Source organism: Leptodactylus fuscus, chromosome 10 (assembly GCF_031893055.1).
Source record: "Leptodactylus fuscus isolate aLepFus1 chromosome 10, aLepFus1.hap2, whole genome shotgun sequence".
Taxonomy (NCBI): domain Eukaryota; kingdom Metazoa; phylum Chordata; class Amphibia; order Anura; family Leptodactylidae; genus Leptodactylus; species Leptodactylus fuscus.
Window position 1 is genome coordinate 909,775 of NC_134274.1, and position 25,059 is coordinate 934,833.

Sequence of the window (25,059 nt, forward strand, 5' to 3'; positions counted from 1 at the left end):
TCTGTCCTGACCACGGCCCTGTACTCGCTCACATTCCACTCTTGCTGCGTTATTAACCCTATAAATGTGTCGGTGGGGGAGGAGCCTGCGGTTGGTTTGATGCTGCTATCTCCATTCTCTTTTATAAGTGCAGATTATATGTAGTGCAATATTTTTCTATACATGTAGGGACAGAGACTGGAGGTGTAAGGGAAGGTTCACACGCGAGTCCGGCTGCAGCAGCCGAGGTTCCTGGGATGAACTGGAAGAGTCTGTAAACTCTGCACCAATGCTGTAATGTACATACTGTAGCTTCCATAATAAAAGCATTGCAGGACGCGGTGTGTGCAATTATTAACCCCCTCCCTGCTGGCCGAGCACTGTTACATGTACCCTCAGATACCCAAGCTGGAGCGAGGGCGAAATTGTGCCAAAAGTCACTAAGTCGAGTCTGTGCTCAAAGAGAGAGAACCAGGGCGGGAGAGGACCGGGGAAGGAGACAACCGGGGGAGGCAGGAGACAATCCAGGGAAGGAGACGACCGGGGGGGGCAGGAAACGATGGGGGGGGGGGTGGCAGGAGACGACTGAGGGGGGGGGGGCAGGAGACGACTGAGGGGGGGGGGGGCAGGAGACAATACCACCTGTGACAATTGGGGATCAACTAGCATCAAAGGCAATGGCATCCTGGATTTAACAGAAGTGTTGGTGGCAGATCCGGTAACGGGAATCCAAAAGAGATGGCTTAATTCAGCTTATAACAGGAACAGAAATACCAACCAGCCCCACAGAGGGCAGCACCGCACCTTGTGTACCCGGACTAATGTACTGAGGGCAGATATCTCACTGGGATTCTCCTCAGCAGTCCCGGCCCAGATTGAGCTTAACCAAATTCCTTCTAGATTACATGTCCATCTGCAACTGGTCCACAGTCCACCTGCAAATCACCAGCAACACTGTCCTGCTGCCTGCGCTCTCTCCTGCTTTCTGCTCTCTCCTGCTGCCTGCTCTCTCTTCTGCTGTGTGCGCGCTCTCTCTCCTGCTGTCTGCTCTCTATCCTGCTGTGTTCTTTCTCTCCCGCTCTCTGCGCTCTCCCCCCCCCCCCCCCGCTGTGTGCGCTCTCCCGCTGTTTCTCCCTCCTGCTGTCTACTCTCTCCCTTCTACTGTGTCTTCTCTCTCTCCTGTGTGTTCTCTCTCTTCTGCTGTGTGCTCTCTCTCCTGCTTAGTCTCCCCTTGGTTTGGGTGTAGTCGGGGTCTTTCTCACCCCTGTTTTTGGGTTGCTCTCTAGCGCCCTCCAGGTACTCTCCCTCCACATGATGTGACTGTACAGATCAGTATAAGCTGGTGAGGGGGGCACATACTTTATCTAGTGTATATGTGAATGAGATCGGGGGTCTTTAGAACAGTCAGTGGCCCTTTAAATGACCTCCCCCTAATTGTGTCAGGAAGTCCTAGCGGCAGTCGCGTCTCCTGCTCATCACTTACATCCAATGAATCCTCCAGAAACAGCTGTCATGACTCGGAACGTCAGGGCTGGAAACACCGAAGCTCCTAAAGCGATTGCAGAGCACTGGACCGGGGTGAATATGGAGGCAAGAGCGGCTGCGGAGGACCCTCCCCACACCGGAGGTCATGGATACGAAGCACAAGAGCCTCTGAACATCACAATCTTCTCCCATCACATGTTCACTGGTTCGGAAGCTAAAGAGAAGTAATATTGGGGAGCGCAGAGCGGCGGAGACCCAACACCCACCAATATGGAGGAACTGCGATCTAGTGGAACTATGGTGAGAGAGCCTGGAGGCCATCAGCATGAGGAAGCACTGACCATACAGATAATGCTCTGTAAGCAGAGGAGGGTAAATCTGTAGCTAACGTGTGCAGTTACCCTCGGCGGAACGACTGCTCGGTGCAGTTTACAACATCCCCAAAACTGAAGAGGAACTGAAGATCTCTAGAGAAGCTGAGGTGGGGAATGGAGGCCGGTAATGCAGAGCAGAGGTGTCCACACCACCAATGGTGTCCACACCACCAATGGTGTCCACACCACCAATGGTGTCCACACCACCAAGAGGCTGAAGATATCTGGAGAGGCAGAGACACTGAGGTGGGGAATGGAGGCCGGTATCGCAGAGGAGTCCGCACCACCAATGGTGTCCACACCAGGGGCTAAAGATCCAAATAGGAAGCAGCAACTACGTGGACTCTGCACTTGCCATCCAGAGCCGACAAACGGTCATAATGAGCGCTGACTAAGGGCCCGGCTCTGTGATTACCAAACAATTAGGGCTAAGCTGAATTAATGGGCCGTGATAATGACAGCCTGTCCGGGGTGGGGGAGGGGGGTGCTCATTACCAGACGACCCCGGCCTCCAAGCTTAAACTTCTACGGAGAGAGGGAATGTTTTATTGCATCAATCCTGGCAAGTAGTGATGACGAGAAGAATCGATTACACTGAACCGTCACTGTGTAGAATAACATTAAAGGGATCCTATCAGTCAGACACCATTTTTTCTAATTACCACGTCGGAATAGCCTTAAGAAAGGCTATTCGTCTCCTACCTTTTGTCAACTTCTCTGCGCCTGCTGTTCGCCTACAATCCCAGTTCTTGCCAGTATGTAAATGAGAGAGTGCTCAGACAGCACTAGGGGTGTCCCCAATGCTGCGAGAGAACTCTCTCCAGCGCCGCCTCCTCTTCGTCATCTTCAGCCTCTTCCGGCGGTGAGTTGTAACTTCTAGGCCTCGGGCAGAGCAGACTGCGCATGCCCATAGGCCATGAGAAAATGGCCACTTACAATACTGTGCAAGCGGCCATTTTCTCATTGCCTGTGGACATGCGCAGTCTGCTCCTCTCGAGGCCTTAGAAATTACAAGCCATGGCCGGAAGAAGCTGAAGAGGATGCTGCTGAAGAAGATGGAGGTGGCGCTGGAGAGTTCTCTTGCAGCATTAGGGACGCCCCCAGTGCTGTCTGAGTGCAGGGACCCGCCCCCAGTGCTGCGAGAGAACTAATCTGCATACCGACAAGAACTGGGATTCCTACGGAAGGGCGGTGCGGAGAAGATGACGAAAGGTAGTAGACTAATAGCCTTTCTTAAGGCTATTCTGACGTGGTACCTAGAAAAAATTGTATCTGAGTGATAGGATCCCTTTAAAGGGAAAGTTCTCCATCATTGGCTGCAGCAAGGACACAATCGTCAGAATCCCCTCCCTCATGTAGATCTAAAGTATTTAGCAGGCGAGGGAGGACGGTGGTACCAAACAGGCCTCGAAACCCCTTAGGTACCGCCATCCTACTGCCATCAAAAGGCAACTTTGAATTAGAAGACAAGTGAGCGAATTGGTGCCCCATGGGCGCGGCACATCCCCCAGTGCACCAGCATGTGTCCTGGAAGGCGTGGCCACACGGTGAGCGCACAAAGCTCTTACATTCCCCGTATTAGTTGAGTTGCGCTTCAGGCTCGTAAACGCTTCGCTTTTTGGAGGGTTTGTTCCCGATTAGAGATGAGCGAACACTGTTCGGATAAGCCGATCCGAACAGCACGCACCCATAGAAATGAATGGAAGCGGCCGGCGTCACAGATGCTTCCATTCATTTCTATGGGTGCGTGCTGTTCGGATCGGCTGATCCGAACAGTGTTCGCTCATATCTATTCCCGATGCCTCGGCCGCCTGCTGCAGGTCACGCGATATACGTTCCGGAAAGCTTCGCCGTTTGTATCTTGGTGCGTATTATGGTCATTTTTAAAACTGGAACTCTGGCAGTGCCAGCTTGGTCTGTGGCAAGTGTTGGGGTGTACGAGGGGCGAGCCTGGCGGGCACAGAGTCAGACGCAACGCGGAGGGTTTATGCCTTTTATACACATTGACGTTACAGTAGTTAAAAATATATTGCATAATATGAAATACATAAAATAAAGATTCTGGACAATCTATTATAGAAACGGGTCTAGAAAAACTCGCGTGGTCGATACGTGGTAAGGCGGTCGGTCACATCCTGGGCGTGGGCCGCGGAAAGGAGCGAACGGCAGAGACTGGAGGCATCAGACAATGGGGCGGGTACAATCCCTACCATGTGATTCTGCCACTGTCCCTAAAGTGCACGTCCATGCTGATGACATGGTGGCGGGGTGTCAGTGCTGGGGAGGGGGGTCCGCTCGCTCTCCGCGCCACCACTAGGACAGAACAAGAGACCTTTGGCTTGTTACTATGTCACTGAGAGACCAATGATACAACAATGAAATGTAAGAACAACTAGCGGGATGAGGCAGAGTCCGGTCATTCGTCGCTCTCCGACTCTTCTTCTGCGGTGTAATACGGCTGCGCGCTGTTCTGCGTGTACATGCGCTTCTTCACCGGGCAGTTGTGCTCCATGAGAATGGCCTGCAGGGTGGAAAGACATGACATTAGAGGAGAGACGATGGGCCAGGACATGGAGCAAACACCAGAGTCCATGCAAGGTCTGGGATGGGGTTAGAGGCCGAAACAGTGAGGCTACCATGTGCAGCAATGTCAGGACTTCAGTCTAAAGTCAAACAGAACGTGAACATGGACCAGTTCATGATCAGGACGTTCATCTACACAGACCTCTGCCCGCGGCCATGATGGCGTCTTCGCCAGGTCCGCACATTTACCGACAACTCTGATCCACAAATGAGTTCCAGCCGCGAACCCTACAAATCTGTGCGGCCTCCTATTCCCTATTGCAGTGAGATGTCTGACTACGGAGAACAGGGACCTGCCCAATGCTGAGGAGATCCAACAGACAGGGCCCCTGGACAGTCCTCACCTGGGGGCCACCAACACCCCATCAGACAACCAATGAAACCCAAAGGCCAGAGCAATGAACCGAATATCACCAGCAGTGGCAGTGGTGCTGTACAAGAACTAATCCTGTTCCCAGTGCCCCAATCTGGGCAGGAACTTATTACAGCCCCATTGTTCTCCTCGCCCCGATCAGAGGCTTTTCTGCCCCTGGGGAGTTGTGGAGGACGTTTTCTGCACCTGGGGGGTTGTTCAGAGTGTTTTCTACCCCTGGGGGGTTGTTGAGGATGTTTTTTGCCCATGGGGGGTTGTGGAGGACGTTTTCTGCACCTGGGGGGTTATGGAGGACGTTTTCTGCCCCTGGGGGATGGCGGAGGACGTTTTCTGCCCCCTGGGGGGTTGTTCAGAGTGTTTTCTACCCCTGGGGGGTTGTTGAGGATGTTTTCTGCCCATGGGGGGTTGTGGAGGACGTTTTCTGCCCCAGGGGGGTTCTTCAGAGCGTTTTCTACCCATGGAGGAGTTGTTGAGGACGTTTTCTGTCCCTGGGGGATTTTTGAGGACGTTTTCCGCCCCTGGGGGGTTGTTGAGGACGTTTTCTGCCCCTGGGGGGTTGTTGAGGACGTTTTCCGCCCCTGGGGGGTTGTGGAGGACGTTTTCTGCCCCTGCTACTTACTAAGTGGCGTCAGACGGTTCCCAACTCTTACCATCTTCTCTTCTTTGGCTGGAGGACTTCTGAGGAACAGACAGAGCGGTGCGAAGACAATATCCACGATTCCGATAATCGTCATCAGCCAGGGAAACCCGATAGATTTAGCGATGGCGCCTCCGGCGGACGGCCCTGGAAGACAAGAGTGGTGGTGATGATGATAAGGATTTTAATGGCGGCTCTCATCCGTGGCAGGGAGGACCGTGGCACATACGCTTTATTCTCTATGAACCAGCAGATCATGGAGTCCACGAGATGTGGTCAGAAAACGCCGCAGCGGCAACGTAACACTCACCTAATGCAAATCCCATACAGAAGGCGACGTCTGCAATGGCGTAGACACTACCGTAGACCGAGACGTGACGTAGATCCACCAGGTAACCCATGATGGGCATCATCGATGAATCCACCATACCTGCCCGAAACAGAACACATACTCGTCATACAACACACACGGAACTACAAGTGCCAGCAGCACCAGACATGAAGCCAATCAGAGACGACGAAATATTCCCGAATCGCCATCCGGTCACCACACCCAGAATGTCACTGGCTACTCCACTACCTGAGTGTCAGTCTTAACTACATTTCTGACATTTTATTCTAAGATGAATATCTGACAACTATCAGTAACAAAGCTCCACAAGAAATGAAGAGAACGACTGACACTATAATCTGGAGACCATGGAACGTACCGATGGCGAAGCCGACTCCAAAGTTTGGCGCTATTAACCCATAAATATCCTTAGCAAAAGGCACCTGAGTATAAAAGGAAACAAGTGACAGATAAAAGCGAGTAGCAGAACGCAGTATATATCATTATAAACCCGCACTGCAGTACTTACACATATAACGCTGATCCCCACCAGCATCATCCCAATGAAGGCGCACAGCCACCTGCAACCACAAAAAACGTAAAAAAACTGAATAACCCCTTCACTACCTACAAAAACCAGGACACAGTATAACAGTTATATACATAGGAGGCAGTATTATAGTAGTTATATTCTTGTACATAGCAGCAGTATTATAGTAGTTATAGTCTTGTACATAGGAGGCAGTATTATAGTAGTTATAGTCTTGTACATAGGAGCAGTATTATAGTAGTTATATTCTTGTACATAGGAGTAGTATTATAGTAGTTATATTCTTCTACATAGGAGATAGTATTATAGTAGTTATATTCTTGTACATAGGAGGCAGTATTATAGTAGTTATATTCTTGTACATAGGAGTAGTATTATAGTAGTTATATTCTTGTACATAGGAGATAGTATTATAGTAGTTATATTCTTGTACATAGGAGTAGTATTATAGTAGTTATATTCTTGTACATAGGAGCAGTATTATAGTAGTTATATTCTTGTATATAGGAGCAGTATTATAGTAGTTATATTCTTGTACATAGGGGCAGTATTATAGTAGTTATATTCTTGTATATAGGAGTAGTATTATAGTAGTTATATTCTTGTATATAGGAGTAGTATTATAGTAGTTATATTCTTGTACATAGGAGTAGTATTATAGTAGTTATATTCTTGTACATAGGAGCAGTATTATAGTAGTTATATTCTTGTATATAGGAGCAGTATTATAGTAGTTATATTCTTGTATATAGGAGCAGTATTATAGTAGTTATATTCTTGTACATAGGGGCAGTATTATAGTAGTTATATTCTTGTATATAGGAGTAGTATTATAGTAGTTATATTCTTGTACATAGGAGTAGTATTATAGTAGTTATATTCTTGTATATAGGGAGTAGTATTATAGTAGTTATATTCTTGTACATAGGAGTATTATAGTAGTTATATTCTTGTACATAGGAGGTAGTATTATAGTAGTTATATTCTTGTACATAGGAGGTAGTATTATAGTAGTTATATTCTTGTACATAGGAGGTAGTATTATAGTAGTTATATTCTTGTACATAGGAGGTAGTATTATAGTAGTTATATTCTTGTACATAGGAGGTAGTATTATAGTAGTTATATTCTTGTACATAGGAGTAGTATTATAGTAGTTATATTCTTGTACATAGGAGTAGTATTATAGTAGTTATATTCTTGTACAAAGGAGTAGTATTATAGTAGTTATATTCTTGTACATAGGGAGCAGTATTATAGTAGTTATATTCTTGTACATAGGAGTAGTATTATAGTAGTTATATTCTTATACATAGGAGTAGTATTATAGTAGTTATATTCTTGAACATAGGAAGTAGTATTATAGTAGTTATATTCTTGTACATAGGAGTAGTATTATAGTAGTTATATTCTTGTACATAGGAAGTAGTATTATAGTAGTTATATTCTTGTACATAGGAGTAGTATTATAGTAGTTATATTCTTGTACATAGGAGCAGTATTATAGTAGTTATATTCTTGTACATAGGAGGTAGTATTATAGTAGTTATATTCTTGTACATAGGAGTAGTATTATAGTAGTTATATTCTTGTACATAGGAGGTAGTATTATAGTAGTTATATTCTTGTACATAGGAGTAGTATTATAGTAGTTATATTCTTGTACATAGGAGTAGTATTATAGTAGTTATATTCTTGTACATAGGAAGTAGTATTATAGTAGTTATATTCTTGTACATAGGAGTAGTATTATAGTAGTTATATTCTTGTACATAGGAAGTAGTATTATAGTAGTTATATTCTTGTACATAGGAGTAGTATTATAGTAGTTATATTCTTGTACATAGGAGCAGTATTATAGTAGTTATATTCTTGTACATAGGAGGTAGTATTATAGTAGTTATATTCTTGTACATAGGAGTAGTATTATAATAGTTATATTCTTGTACATAGGAGGTAGTATTATAGTAGTTATATTCTTGTACATAGGAGTAGTATTATAATAGTTATATTCTTGTACATAGGAGTAGTATTATAGTAGTTATATTCTTGTACATAGGAGCAGTATTATAGTAGTTATATTCTTGTACATAGTAGTATTATAGTAGTTATATTCTTGTACATAGGAGCAGTATTATAGTAGTTATATTCTTGTACATAGGAGTAGTATTATAGTAGTTATATTCTTGTACATAGGAAGTAGTATTATAGTAGTTATATTCTTGTACATAGGAGTAGTATTATAGTAGTTATATTCTTGTACATAGTAGTATTATAGTAGTTATATTCTTGTACATAGGAGTAGTATTATAGTAGTTATATTCTTGTACATAGGAGGTAGTATTATAGTAGTTATATTCTTGTATATAGGAGGTAGTATTATAGTAGTTATATTCTTGTACATAGGGAGCAGTATTATAGTAGTTATATTCTTGTACATAGGAGGTAGTATTATAGTAGTTATATTCTTGTATATAGGAGGTAGTATTATAGTAGTTATATTCTTGTACATAGGGGTAGTATTATAGTAGTTATATTCTTATACATAGGAGTAGTATTATAGTAGTTATATTCTTGTATATAGGAGGTAGTATTATAGTAGTTATATTCTTGTACATAGGAGCAGTATTATAGTAGTTATATTCTTATACATAGGAGTAGTATTATAGTAGTTATAGTCTTGTACATAGGAGTAGTATTATAGTAGTTATAGTCTTGTACATAGGAGGTAGTATTATAGTAGTTATATTCTTGTATATAGGAGGTAGTATTATAGTAGTTATATTCTTGTACATAGGAGCAGTATTATAGTAGTTATATTCTTGTACATAGGAGGTAGTATTATAGTAGTTATATTCTTGTATATAGGGAGTAGTATTATAGTAGTTATATTCTTGTACATAGGAGTAGTATTATAGTAGTTATATTCTTGTACATAGTAGTATTATAGTAGTTATATTCTTGTATATAGGAGGTAGTATTATAGTAGTTATATTCTTGTACAGAGGAGTAGTATTATAGTAGTTATAGTCTTGTACATAGGAGTAGTATTATAGTAGTTATATTCTTGTACATAGGAGGTAGTATTATAGTAGTTATATTCTTGTATATAGGAGGTAGTATTATAGTAGTTATATTCTTGTACATAGGAGCAGTATTATAGTAGTTATATTCTTGTACATAGGAGGTAGTATTATAGTAGTTATATTCTTGTATATAGGGAGTAGTATTATAGTAGTTATATTCTTGTACATAGGAGTAGTATTATAGTAGTTATATCCTTGTACATAGGAGCAGTATTATAGTAGTTATATTCTTGTACATAGGAGTAGTATTATAGTAGTTATATTCTTGTACATAGTAGTATTATAGTAGTTATATTCTTGTATATAGGAGCAGTATTATAGTAGTTATATTCTTGTACATAGGAGTAGTATTATAGTAGATATATTCTTGTACATAGGAGCAGTATTATAGTAGTTATATCCTTGTACATAGGAGCAGTATTATAGTAGTTATATTCTTGTACATAGGAGCAGTATTATAGTAGTTATATTCTTGTACATAGTAGTATTATAGTAGTTATATTCTTGTACATAGGAGTAGTATTATAGTAGTTATATTCTTGTACATAGGAGTAGTATTATAGTAGTTATATTCTTGTACATAGGAGTAGTATTATAGTAGTTATATCCTTGTACATAGGAGCAGTATTATAGTAGTTATATTCTTGTACATAGGAGCAGTATTATAGTAGTTATATTCTTGTACATAGGAGTAGTATTATAGTAGTTATAGTCTTGTACATAGGAGATAGTATTATAGTAGTTATATTCTTGTACATAGGAGTAGTATTATAGTAGATATATTCTTGTACATAGGAGGTAGTATTATAGTAGTTATATTCTTGTATATAGGGAGTAGTATTATAGTAGTTATATTCTTGTACATAGGAGTAGTATTATAGTAGTTATATCCTTGTACATAGGAGTAGTATTATAGTAGTTATATTCTTGTACATAGGAGTAGTATTATAGTAGTTATATTCTTGTACATAGTAGTATTATAGTAGTTATATTCTTGTACATAGGAGTAGTATTATAGTAGTTATATTTTTGTACATAGGAGTAGTATTATAGTAGTTATATTCTTGTACATAGGAGGTAGTATTATAGTAGTTATATTCTTGTATATAGGAGGTAGTATTATAGTAGTTATATTCTTGTACATAGGAGCAGTATTATAGTAGTTATATTCTTGTACATAGGAGGTAGTATTATAGTAGTTATATTCTTGTATATAGGGAGTAGTATTATAGTAGTTATATTCTTGTACATAGTAGTATTATAGTAGTTATATTCTTGTACATAGGAGTAGTATTATAGTAGTTATATTCTTGTACATAGGAGTAGTATTATAGTAGTTATATCCTTGTACATAGGAGCAGTATTATAGTAGTTATATTCTTGTACATAGGAGTAGTATTATAGTAGTTATATTCTTGTACATAGTAGTATTATAGTAGTTATATCCTTGTACATAGGAGCAGTATTATAGTAGTTATATTCTTGTACATAGGAGTAGTATTATAGTAGTTATATTCTTGTACATAGTAGTATTATAGTAGTTATATTCTTGTATATAGGAGCAGTATTATAGTAGTTATATTCTTGTACATAGGAGTAGTATTATAGTAGATATATTCTTGTACATAGGAGCAGTATTATAGTAGTTATATCCTTGTACATAGGAGCAGTATTATAGTAGTTATATTCTTGTACATAGGAGCAGTATTATAGTAGTTATATTCTTGTACATAGGAGTAGTATTATAGTAGTTATATTCTTGTACATAGTAGTAGTATTATAGTAGTTATATTCTTGTACATAGGAGTAGTATTATAGTAGTTATATTCTTGTACTAGTATTATAGTAGTTATATTCTTGTACATAGGAGTAGTATTATAGTAGTTATATTCTTCTACAGAGGAGTAGTATTATAGTAGTTATATTCTTGTACATAGGAGTAGTATTATAGTAGTTATATTCTTTTACATAGGAGTAGTATTATAGTAGTTATATTCTTGTACATAGGAGTAGTATTATAGTAGTTATATTCTTGTACATAGGAGTAGTATTATAGTAGTTATATTCTTGTACATAGGAGGTAGTATTATAGTAGTTATATTCTTGTACATAGGAGTAGTATTATAGTAGATATATTCTTGTACATAGGAGCAGTATTATAGTAGTTATATTCTTGTATATAGGAGTAGTATTATAGTAGTTATATCCTTGTACATAGGAGCAGTATTATAGTAGTTATATTCTTGTACATAGGAGCAGTATTATAGTAGTTATATTCTTGTACATAGGAGTAGTATTATAGTAGATATATTCTTGTACATAGGAGGTAGTATTATAGTAGTTATATTCTTGTATATAGGGAGTAGTATTATAGTAGTTATATTCTTGTACATAGGAGTAGTATTATAGTAGTTATATCCTTGTACATAGTAGTATTATAGTAGTTATATTCTTGTACATAGGAGATAGTATTATAGTAGTTATATTCTTGTACATAGGAGATAGTATTATAGTAGTTATATTCTTGTACATAGGAGTAGTATTATAGTAGATATATTCTTGTACATAGGAGGTAGTATTATAGTAGTTATATTCTTGTATATAGGGAGTAGTATTATAGTAGTTATATTCTTGTACATAGGAGTAGTATTATAGTAGTTATATCCTTGTACATAGGAGTAGTATTATAGTAGTTATATTCTTGTACATAGGAGTAGTATTATAGTAGTTATATTTTTGTACATAGGAGTAGTATTATAGTAGTTATATTCTTGTACATAGGAGTAGTATTATAGTAGTTATATTCTTGTACATAGTAGTATTATAGTAGTTATATTCTTGTACATAGGAGCAGTATTATAGTAGTTATATTTTTATACATAGGAGTAGTATTATAGTAGTTATATTCTTGTACAGAGGAGTAGTATTATAGTAGTTATATTCTTGTACATAGGAGCAGTATTATAGTAGTTATATTCTTGTACATAGGAGGTAGTGTTATAGTAGTTATATTCTTGTACATAGGAGGTAGTATTATAGTAGTTATATTCTTGTACATAGGAGCAGTATTATAGTAGTTATATCCTTGTACATAGGAGCAGTATTATAGTAGTTATATTCTTGTACATAGGAGCAGTATTATAGTAGTTATATTCTTGTACATAGGAGATAGTATTATAGTAGTTATATTCTTGTACAGAGGAGTAGTATTATAGTAGTTATATTCTTGTACATAGGAGGTAGTATTATAGTAGTTATATTCTTGTACAGAGGAGTAGTATTATAGTAGTTATATCCTTGTACATAGGAGCAGTATTATAGTAGTTATATTCTTGTACATAGGAGCAGTATTATAGTAGTTATATTCTTGTACATAGGAGTAGTATTATAGTAGTTATATTCTTGTACAGAGGAGTAGTATTATAGTAGTTATATTCTTGTACATAGGAGTAGTATTATAGTAGTTATATCCTTGTACATAGAAGGTAATATTATAGTAGTTATATTCTTGTATATAGGAGTAGTATTATAGTAGTTATATTCTTGTACATAGGAGATAGTGTTATAGTAGTTATATTCTTGTACATAGGAGGTAGTATTATAGTAGTTATATTCTTGTACATAGGAGCAGTATTATAGTAGTTATATCCTTGTACATAGGAGCAGTATTATAGTAGTTATATTCTTGTACATAGGAGCAGTATTATAGTAGTTATATTCTTGTACATAGGAGATAGTATTATAGTAGTTATATTCTTGTACAGAGGAGTAGTATTATAGTAGTTATATTCTTGTACATAGGAGGTAGTATTATAGTAGTTATATTCTTGTACAGAGGAGTAGTATTATAGTAGTTATATCCTTGTACATAGGAGTAGTATTATAGTAGTTATATTCTTGTACATAGGAGCAGTATTATAGTAGTTATATTCTTGTACATAGGAGCAGTATTATAGTAGTTATATTCTTGTACATAGGAGTAGTATTATAGTAGTTATATTCTTGTACAGAGGAGTAGTATTATAGTAGTTATATTCTTGTACATAGGAGTAGTATTATAGTAGTTATATCCTTGTACATAGAAGGTAATATTATAGTAGTTATATTCTTGTATATAGGAGTAGTATTATAGTAGTTATATTCTTGTACAGAGGAGGTAGTATTATAGTAGTTATATTCTTGTACATAGGAGGTAGTATTATAGTAGTTATATTCTTGTACATAGGGGGAAGTATTATAGTAGTTATATTCTTGTACATAGGAGGTAGTATTATAGTAGATATATTCTTGTACATAGGAGTAGTATTATAGTAGTTATATTCTTGTACATAGGAGCAGTATTATAGTAGTTATATTCTTGTACATAGGAGGTAGTATTATAGTAGTTATATTCTTGTACATAGGAGTAGTATTATAGTAGTTATATTCTTGTACATAGGAGCAGTATTATAGTAGTTATATTCTTGTACATAGGAGCAGTATTATAGTAGTTATATTCTTGTACATAGGAGCAGTATTATAGTAGTTATATTCTTGTACATAGGAGGTAGTATTATAGTAGTTATATTCTTGTACATAGGAGGTAGTATTATAGTAGTTATATTCTTGTACATAGGAGTAGTATTATAGTAGTTATATTCTTGTACATAGGAGTAGTATTATAGTAGTTATATTCTTGTACATAGGAGCAGTATTATAGTAGTTATATTCTTGTACATAGGAGAAGTATTATAGTAGTTATATTCTTGTACATAGGAGCAGTATTATAGTAGTTATATTCTTGTACATAGGAGCAGTATTATAGTAGTTATATTCTTGTACATAGGAGAAGTATTATAGTAGTTATATTCTTGTACATAGGAGCAGTATTATAGTAGTTATATTCTTGTACATAGGAGTAGTATTATAGTAGTTATATTCTTGTACATAGGAGCAGTATTATAGTAGTTATATTCTTGTACATAGGAGAAGTATTATAGTAGTTATATTCTTGTACATAGGAGCAGTATTATAGTAGTTATATTCTTGTACATAGGAGTAGTATTATAGTAGTTATATTCTTGTACATAGGAGTAGTATTATAGTAGTTATATTCTTGTACATAGGAGCAGTATTATAGTAGTTATATTCTTGTACATAGTAGTAGTATTATAGTAGTTATATTCTTGTACATAGGAGCAGTATTATAGTAGTTATATTCTTGTATATAGGGAGTAGTATTATAGTAGTTATATTCTTGTACATAGGAGTAGTATTATAGTAGTTATATTCTTGTATATAGGGAGTAGTATTATAGTAGTTATATTCTTGTACATAGGAGTAGTATTATAGTAGTTATATTCTTGTACATAGTAGTATTATAGTAGTTATATTCTTGTATATAGGAGTAGTATTATAGTAGTTATATTCTTGTACAGAGGAGTAGTATTATAGTAGTTATATCCTTGTACATAGGAGCAGTATTATAGTAGTTATATTCTTGTACATAGGAGCAGTATTATAGTAGTTATATTCTTGTACATAGGAGTAGTATTATAGTAGTTATATTCTTGTACATAGGAGGTAGTATTATAGTAGTTATATTCTTGTATATAGGGAGTAGTATTATAGTAGTTATATTCTTGTACATAGGAGTAGTATTATAGTAGTTATATCCTTGTACATAGGAGCAGTATTATAGTAGTTATATTCTTGTACATAGGAGCAGTATTATAGTAGTTATATTCTTGTACATAGGAGTAGTATTATAGTAGTTATATTCTTGTACATAGGAGGTAGTATTATAGTAGTTATATTCTTGTATATAGGGAGTAGTATTATAGTAGTTATATTCTTGTATATAGGAGCAGTATTATATTAGTTATATTCTTGTACATAGGAGTAGTATTATAGTAGTTATATCCTTGTACATAGGAGCAGTATTATAGTAGTTATATTCTTGTACATAGGAGCAGTATTATAGTAGTTATATTCTTGTACATAGTAGTATCATAGTAGTTATATTCTTGTATATAGGAGTAGTATTATAGTAGTTATATTCTTGTACAGAGGAGTAGTATTATAGTAGTTATATCCTTGTACATAGGAGCAGTATTATAGTAGTTATATTCTTGTACATAGGAGCAGTATTATAGTAGTTATATTCTTGTACATAGGAGTAGTATTATAGTAGTTATATTCTTGTACATAGGAGTAGTATTATAGTAGTTATATCCTTGTACATAGGAGTAGTATTATAGTAGTTATATTCTTGTACAGAGGAGTAGTATTATAGTAGTTATATTCTTGTACATAGGAGTAGTATTATAGTAGTTATATCCTTGTACATAGAAGGTAGTATTATAGTAGTTATATTCTTTTATATAGGAGTAGTATTATAGTAGTTATATTCTTGTACAGAGGAGTAGTATTATAGTAGTTATATCCTTGTACATAGGAGCAGTATTATAGTAGTTATATTCTTGTACATAGGAGCAGTATTATAGTAGTTATATTCTTGTACATAGGAGCAGTATTATAGTAGTTATATTCTTGTACATAGGAGGTAGTGATTATAGTAGTTATATTCTTGTACATAGGAGTAGTATTTATAGTAGTTATATCCTTGTACATAGGAGCAGTATTATAGTAGTTATATTCTTGTACATAGGAGTAGTATTATAGTAGTTATATTCTTGTACATAGGAGTAGTATTATAGTAGTTATATTCCTTGTACATAGGAGTAGTATTATAGTAGTTATATCTTGTACATAGGAGCAGTATTATAGTAGTTATATTCTTGTACATAGGAGCAGTATTATAGTAGTTATATTCTTGTACATAGGAGTAGTATTATAGTAGTTATATTCTTGTACATAGAGCAGTATATAGTAGTTATATTCTTGTACTAGTAGTTTAATAGTTATATTCTTGTACATAGGAGTAGTATTATAGTAAGTTATATTCTTGTACATAGGAGGTAGTATTATAGTAGTTATATTCTTGTACAGAGGAGTAGTATTATAGTAGTTATATTCTTGTACATAGGTAGTATTAATAGTAGTTATATTCTTGTATATAGGAGCAGTATTATAGTAGTTATATTCTTGTACATAGGAGTAGTATTATAGTAGTTATATTCTTGTACATAGGAAGTAGTATTATAGTAGTTATATTCTTGTACATAGGAGGTAGTATATAGTAGTTATATTCTTGTATATAGGAGAGTAGTATTATAGTAGTTATATTCTTGTACATAGGAGTAGTATTATAGTAGTTATATTCTTGTACATAGTAGTATTATAGTAGTTATATTCTTGTATATAGGAGCAGTATTATAGTAGTTATATTCTTGTACATAGGAGTAGTATTATAGTAGTTATATTCTTGTACATAGGAGTAGTATTATAGTAGTTATATTCTTGTACATAGTAGTATTATAGTAGTTATATTCTTGTATATAGGAGCAGTATTATAGTAGTTATATCCTTGTACATAGGAGCAGTATTATAGTAGTTATATTCTTGTACATAGGAGCAGTATTATAGTAGTTATATTCTTGTACATAGTAGTATTATAGTAGTTATATTCTTGTACATAGGAGTAGTATTATAGTAGTTATATTCTTGTACATAGGAGGTAGTATTATAGTAGCTTATATCCTTGTACATAGGAGTAGTATTATAGTAGTTATATTCTTGTACATAGGAGTAGTATTATAGTAGTTATATTCTTGTACATAGAAGTATTATAGTAGTTATATTCTTGTATATAGGAGCAGTATTATAGTAGTTATATCCTTGTACATAGGAGCAGTATTATAGTAGTTATATTCTTGTACATAGGAGCAGTATTATAGTAGTTATATTCTTGTACATAGTAGTATTATAGTAGTTATATTCTTGTACATAGGAGTAGTATTATAGTAGTTATATTCTTGTACATAGGAGGTAGTAATTATAGTAGTTATATTCTTGTACAGAGGAGTAGTATTATAGTAGTTATATCCTTGTACCATAGGAGCAGTATTATAGTAGTTATATTCTTGTACATAGGAGCAGTATTATAGTAGTTATATTCTTGTACATAGGAGCAGTATTATAGTAGTTATATTCTTGTACATAGGAGTAGTATTATAGTAGTTATATTCTTGTACAGAGTAGTTAGTATTATAGTAGGTTATATTCTTGTACATAGGAGTAGTATTATAGTAGTTATATCCTTGTACATAGAAGGTAGTATTATAGTAGTTATATTCTTGTATATAGGAGTAGTATTATAGTAGTTATATTCTTGTACAGAGGAGTAGTATTATAGTAGTTATATCCTTGTAGATAGGAGCAGTATTATAGTAGTTATATTCTTGTACATAGGAGCAGTATTATAGTAGTTATATTCTTGTACAGAGGAGTAGTATTATAGTAGTTATATTCTTGTACATAGGAGTAGTATTATAGTAGTTATATCCTTGTACATAGAAGGTAGTATTATAGTAGTTATATTCTTGTATATAGGAGTAGTATTATAGTAGTTATATCCTTGTACATAGAAGGTAGTATTATAGTGTTATATCCTTGTACATAGAAGGTAGTATTATAGTAGTTATATTCTTGTATATAGGAGTAGTATTATAGTAGTTATATTCTTGTACAGAGGAGTAGTATTATAGTAGTTATATTCTTGTACATAGGAGCAGTATTATAGTAGTTATATTCTTGTACATAGGAGCAGTATTATAGTAGTTATATTCTTGTACATAGGAGATAGTATTATAGTAGTTATATTCTTGTACAGAGGAGTAGTATTATAGTAGTTATATTCTTGTACATAGAGTATTATAGTTTCTTGTACATAGGAGTAGTATTATAGTAGTTATATTCTTGTATATAGGAGTAGTATTATAGTAGTTATATTCTTGTAGAGTTAGTAGTATCTTGTACATAGAGCAGTATTATAGTAGTTATATTCTTGTACATAGGAGCAGTATTATAGTAGTTATATTCTTGTACATAGGAGCAGTATTATAGTAGTTATATTCTTGTACATAGGAGATAGTATTATAGTAGTTATATTCTTGTACAGAGGAGTAGTATCTATAGTAGTTATATTCTTGTACATAGGAGGTAGTATTATAGTAGTTATATTCTTGTACAGAGGAGTAGTATTATAGTAGTTATATTCTTGTACATAGGAGCAGTATTATAGTAGTTATATTCTTGTACATAGGAGCAGTATTATAGTAGTTATATTCTTGTACATAGGAGTAGTATTATAGTAGTTATATTCTTGTACAGAGGAGTAGTATTATAGTAGTTATATTCTTGTACATAGGAGTAGTATTATAGTAGTTATATTCTTGTACAGAGGAGTAGTATTATAGTAGTTATATTCTTGTACATAGGAGCAGTATTATAGTAGTTATATTCTTGTACATAGGAGCAGTATTATAGTAGTTATATTCTTGTACATAGGAGTAGTATTATAGTAGTTATATTCTTGTACATAGGAGCAGTATTATAGTAGTTATATTCTTGTACATAGGAGGTAGTATTATAGTAGTTATATTCTTGTACATAGGAGTAGTATTATAGTAGTTATATTCTTGTACATAGGAGTAGTATTATAGTAGTTATATTCTTGTACATAGGAGTAGTATTATAGTAGTTATATTCTTGTACATAGGAGGTAGTATTATAGTAGTTATAGTCTTGTACATAGGAGCAGTATTATAGTAGTTATATTCTTGTACATAGGAGTAGTATTATAGTAGATATATTCTTGTACATAGGAGCAGTATTATAGTAGTTATATTCTTGTACATAGGAGTAGCATTATAGTAGTTATATTCTTGTACATAGGAGCAGTATTATAGTAGTTATATTCTTGTACATAGGAGTAGTATTATAGTAGGTATATTCTTGTACATAGGAGGTAGTATTATAGTAGTTATATTCTTGTACATAGGAGTAGTATTATAGTAGTTATATTCTTGTACATAGGAGCAGTATTATAGTAGTTATATTCTTGCACATAGAAGTAGTATTATAGTAGTTATATTCTTGTACATATGAGCAGTATTATAGTAGTTATATTCTTGTACATAGGAGCAGTATTATAGTAGTTATATTCTTGTACATAGGAGTAGTATTATAGTAGTTATATTCTTGTACATAGTAGTAGTATTATAGTAGTTATATTCTTGTACATAGGAGCAGTATTATAGTAGTTATATTCTTGTACATAGGAGTAGTATTATAGTAGTTATATTCTTGTACATAGGAGAAGTATTATAGTAGTTATATTCTTGTACATAGGAGGTAGTATTATAGTAGTTATATTCTTGTACATAGGAGTAGTATTATAGTAGTTATATCCTTGTACATAGAAGGTAGTATTATAGTAGTTATATTCTTGTATATAGGAGTAGTATTATAGTAGTTATATTCTTGTACAGAGGAGTAGTATTATAGTAGTTATATCCTTGTAGATAGGAGCAGTATTATAGTAGTTATATTCTTGTACATAGGAGCAGTATTATAGTAGTTATATTCTTGTACAGAGGAGTAGTATTATAGTAGTTATATTCTTGTACATAGGAGTAGTATTATAGTAGTTATATCCTTGTACATAGAAGGTAGTATTATAGTAGTTATATTCTTGTATATAGGAGTAGTATTATAGTAGTTATATCCTTGTACATAGAAGGTAGTATTATAGTAGTTATATTCTTGTATATAGGAGTAGTATTATAGTAGTTATATTCTTGTACAGAGGAGTAGTATTATAGTAGTTATATCCTTGTACATAGGAGCAGTATTATAGTAGTTATATTCTTGTACATAGGAGCAGTATTATAGTAGTTATATTCTTGTACATAGGAGATAGTATTATAGTAGTTATATTCTTGTACAGAGGAGTAGTATTATAGTAGTTATATTCTTGTACATAGGAGGTAGTATTATAGTAGTTATATTCTTGTACATAGGAGTAGTATTATAGTAGTTATATTCTTGTATATAGGAGTAGTATTATAGTAGTTATATTCTTGTATATAGGAGTAGTATTATAGTAGTTATATTCTTGTACATAGGAGCAGTATTATAGTAGTTATATTCTTGTACATAGGAGCAGTATTATAGTAGTTATATTCTTGTACATAGGAGCAGTATTATAGTAGTTATATTCTTGTACATAGGAGATAGTATTATAGTAGTTATATTCTTGTACAGAGGAGTAGTATTATAGTAGTTATATTCTTGTACATAGGAGGTAGTATTATAGTAGTTATATTCTTGTACAGAGGAGTAGTATTATAGTAGTTATATCCTTGTACATAGGAGCAGTATTATAGTAGTTATATTCTTGTACATAGGAGCAGTATTATAGTAGTTATATTCTTGTACATAGGAGTAGTATTATAGTAGTTATATTCTTGTACAGAGGAGTAGTATTATAGTAGTTATATTCTTGTACATAGGAGTAGTATTATAGTAGTTATATTCTTGTACAGAGGAGTAGTATTATAGTAGTTATATCCTTGTACATAGGAGCAGTATTATAGTAGTTATATTCTTGTACATAGGAGCAGTATTATAGTAGTTATATTCTTGTAGATAGGAGTAGTATTATAGTAGTTATATTCTTGTACATAGGAGCAGTATTATAGTAGTTATATTCTTGTACATAGGAGGTAGTATTATAGTAGTTATATTCTTGTACATAGGAGTAGTATTATAGTAGTTATATTCTTGTACATATGAGGTAGTATTATAGTAGTTATATTCTTGTACATAGGAGTAGTATTATTGTAGTTATATTCTTGTACATAGGAGGTAGTATTATAGTAGTTATAGTCTTGTACATAGGAGCAGTATTATAGTAGTTATATTCTTGTACATAGGAGTAGTATTATAGTAGATATATTCTTGTACATAGGAGCAGTATTATAGTAGTTATATTCTTGTACATAGGAGTAGCATTATAGTAGTTATATTCTTGTACATAGGAGCAGTATTATAGTAGTTATATTCTTGTACATAGGAGTAGTATTATAGTAGTTATATTCTTGTACATAGGAGTAGTATTATAGTAGATATATTCTTGTACATAGGAGCAGTATTATAGTAGTTATATTCTTGTACATAGGAGGTAGTATTATAGTAGTTATATTCTTGTACATAGGAGCAGTATTATAGTAGTTATATTCTTGTACATAGGAGGTAGTATTATAGTAGTTATAGTCTTGTACATAGGAGCAGTATTATAGTAGTTATATTCTTGTACATAGGAGTAGTATTATAGTAGATATATTCTTGTACATAGGAGCAGTATTATAGTAGTTATATTCTTGCACATAGAAGTAGTATTATAGTAGTTATATTATTGTACATATGAGCAGTATTATAGTAGTTATATTCTTGTACATAGTAGTAGTATTATAGTAGTTATATTCTTGTACATAGGAGCAGTATTATAGTAGTTATATTCTTGTACATAGGAGTAGTATTATAGTAGTTATATTCTTGTACATAGTAGTAGTATTATAGTAGTTATATTCTTGTACATAGTAGTATTATAGTAGTTATATTCTTGTACATAGGAGGTAGTATTATAGTAGTTATATTCTTGTACATAGGAGGTAGTATTATAGTAGTTATATTCTTGTACATAGGAGGTAGTATTATAGTAGTTATATTCTTGTACATAGGAGTAGTATTATAGTAGTTATATTCTTGTACATAGTAGTAGTATTATAGTAGTTATATTCTTGTACATAGGAGGTAGTTTTATAGTAGTTATATTCTTGTACATAGGAGTAGTATTATAGTAGTTATATTCTTGTACATAGGGCGGTATTATAGCAGATATATTCTTGTTGATTGCTTCATGTATTGAATATTTTGTTTTCCGCTGATGTTTCTATTTATTGTGATGATTTTGGATTGTATATTTTGGAGCTTTGATCTATAGGACAGATTATTCTATAACATGAGACTCTGGTTTTATCCATTGCGCTCCATTATCTCTTTCCAGGTATATTTTATATGGTGACAGTCGTACACAGACCACAATGACCTCACAGTTTGATGATTCCATCTAGAAAGTAATAAGTACGAGGGGCGATGTACCTCCCCATCCTGTGAGCCAGGGGCCCGAAGATATTGGTTCCTATGAGATAAGAGATGCTTGCTGGGAGAAAGGCCACACCTGTGGGAGATACAATGCCGCTTATCAGCCGGGATGAAAGATTCCCGAGAAGGTTTAATATCCGGAGGTGGTTGTTATCATTTGGAGATCATTAGTGCCGTACACCAGGACTGCGCCCATCCATCAGCTCGCCCTTATCTAGTCACCGACAAGTCACTCACTTTCAGCTTTGAGGACAAATCTCTACAGTAATTATTATTTACAGAGGTTTATTGGAGGCCGCAGAGTCGCAGACGACACAAGAGCGATGTATTGCCCGAATGTCTCCCCACAGCAGTGTCTACCCGTACAAGGTGGAAGTAGAGTAAATGAACCATAGAAAATCTCAGCTGGATGGATCTCATACGATTCGCCACCACTGGTCAATGATCTCAATTTGTCTTTTTCAACTTAAACAGCAATATATGTGCCATGGCGAGAAGAAGGCACCGAGCTCAGCCTAGACCCATCCCCTATGGACATGTATACTGCCCGGGCTCCTCCATCCACAATCTGTAACGCATGTGCCACCAAGAGAAGAAGGCACCAAGCTCAGCCTAGACCCATCCCCTATGGACATGCATACTGCCCGGGCACCTTCATCCACAATCTGTAACGCATGTGCCACCAAGAGAAGAAGGCACCAAGCTCAGCCTAGACCCATCCCCTATGGACATGTATACTGCCCGGGCTCCTCCATCCACAATCTGTAACGCATGTGCCACCAAGACAAGAAGGCACCAAGCTCAGCCTAGACCCATCCCCTATGGACATGTATACTGCCCGGGTTCCTCCATCCACAATCTGTAACGCATGTGCCACCAAGACAAGAAGGCACCAAGCTCAGCCTAGACCCATCCCCTATGGACATGTATACTGCCCGGGCTCCTCTATCCACAATCTGTAACGCAAGTGCCACCAAGAGAAGAAGGTACCGAGCTCAGCCTAGACCCATCCCCTATGGACATGTATACTGCCCGGGCTCCTCTATCCACAATCTGTAACGCAAGTGCCACCAAGAGAAGAAGGTACCGAGCTCAGCCTAGACCCATCCCCTATGGACATGTATACTGCCCGGGCTCCTCCATCCACAATCTGTAACGCATGTGCCACCAAGAGAAGAAGGCACCGAGCTCAGCCTAGACCCATCCCCTATGGACATGTATACTGCCCGGGCTCCTCCATCCACAATCTGTAACGCATGTGCCACCAAGAGAAGAAGGCACCGAGCTCAGCCTAGACCCATCCCCTATGGACATGTATACTGCCCGGGCTCCTCCATCCACAATCTGTAACGCATGTGCCACCAAGAGAAGAAGGCACCAAGATCAGCCTAGACCCATCCCCTATGGACATGTATACTGCCCGGGCTCCTCTATCCACAATCTGTAACGCATGTGCCACCAAGAGAAGAAGGCACCAAGCTCAGCCTAGACCCATCCCCTATGGACATGTATACTGCCCGGGCTCCTCCATCCACAATCTGTAACGCAAGTGCCACCAAGAGAAGAAGGTACCGAGCTCAGCCTAGACCCATCCCCTATGGACATGTATACTGCCCGGGCTCCTCCATCCACAATCTGTAATGCATGTGCCACCAAGAGAAGAAGGCATCAAGCTCAGCCTAGATCCATCCCCTATGGACATGTATACTGCCCGGGCTCCTCCATCCACAATCTGTAACGCATGTGCCACCAAGAGAAGAAGGTACCGAGCTCAGCCTAGACCCATCCCCTATGGACATGTATACTGCCCGGGCTCCTCCATCCACAATCTGTAATGCATGTGCCACCAAGAGAAGAAGGTGCCACCAAGAGAAGATGGTACCGAGCTCAGCCTAGACCCATCCCCTATGGACATGTATATTGCCTGGGCTCCTCCATCCACAATCTGTAACGTATGTGCCACCAAGAGAAGAAAGCACCGAGCTCAGCCTAGACCCATCCCCTATGGACATGTATATTGCCCAGGCTCCTCCATCCACAATCTGTAACGCATGTGCCACCAAGAGAAGAAGGTACCAAGCTCAGCCTAGACCCATCCCCTATGGACATGTATACTGCCCGGGCTCCTCCATCCACAATCTAACGCATGTGCCACCAAGAGAAGAAGGCACCAAGCTCAGCCTAGACCCATCCCCTATGGACATGTATACTGCCCGGGCTCCTCCATCCACAATCTGTAACGCATGTGCCACCAAGAGAAGAAGGTGCCACCAAGAGAAGAAGGTACCAAGCTCAGCCTAGACCCATCCCCTATGGACATGTATACTGCCCGGGCTCCTCCATCCACAATCTAACGCATGTGCCACCAAGAGAAGAAGGCACCAAGCTCAGCCTAGACCCATCCCCTATGGACATGTATACTGCCCGGGCTCCTCCATCCACAATCTGTAACGCATGTGCCACCAAGAGAAGAAGGTGCCACCAAGAGAAGAAGGTACCAAGCTCAGCCTAGACCCATCCCCTATGGACATGTATACTGCCCGGGCTCCTC

The 25,059-nt window shown here is 36.1% G+C and overlaps 1 protein-coding gene across 1 annotated transcript in view; it reads right to left on the reverse strand.

Annotated features, from left to right (window-relative positions):
• Window positions 1-4,146: 4,146 nt before the first annotated feature.
• The window catches only part of SLC18A2 (solute carrier family 18 member A2), a 52,389-nt gene continuing 31,476 nt past the window's right edge, over window positions 4,147-25,059 (reverse strand). Inside the window, exons 11-16 of the mRNA XM_075258027.1 lie at window positions 22,506-22,584; window positions 6,292-6,343; window positions 6,142-6,205; window positions 5,742-5,861; window positions 5,445-5,578; window positions 4,147-4,359 (exon numbers count right to left, since the gene is read on the reverse strand). Of these exons, the coding sequence (XP_075114128.1) occupies window positions 4,255-4,359; window positions 5,445-5,578; window positions 5,742-5,861; window positions 6,142-6,205; window positions 6,292-6,343; window positions 22,506-22,584 (554 nt within the window). The 3' untranslated portion in view covers window positions 4,147-4,254. The remainder of the gene's footprint in view (window positions 4,360-5,444; window positions 5,579-5,741; window positions 5,862-6,141; window positions 6,206-6,291; window positions 6,344-22,505; window positions 22,585-25,059) is intronic.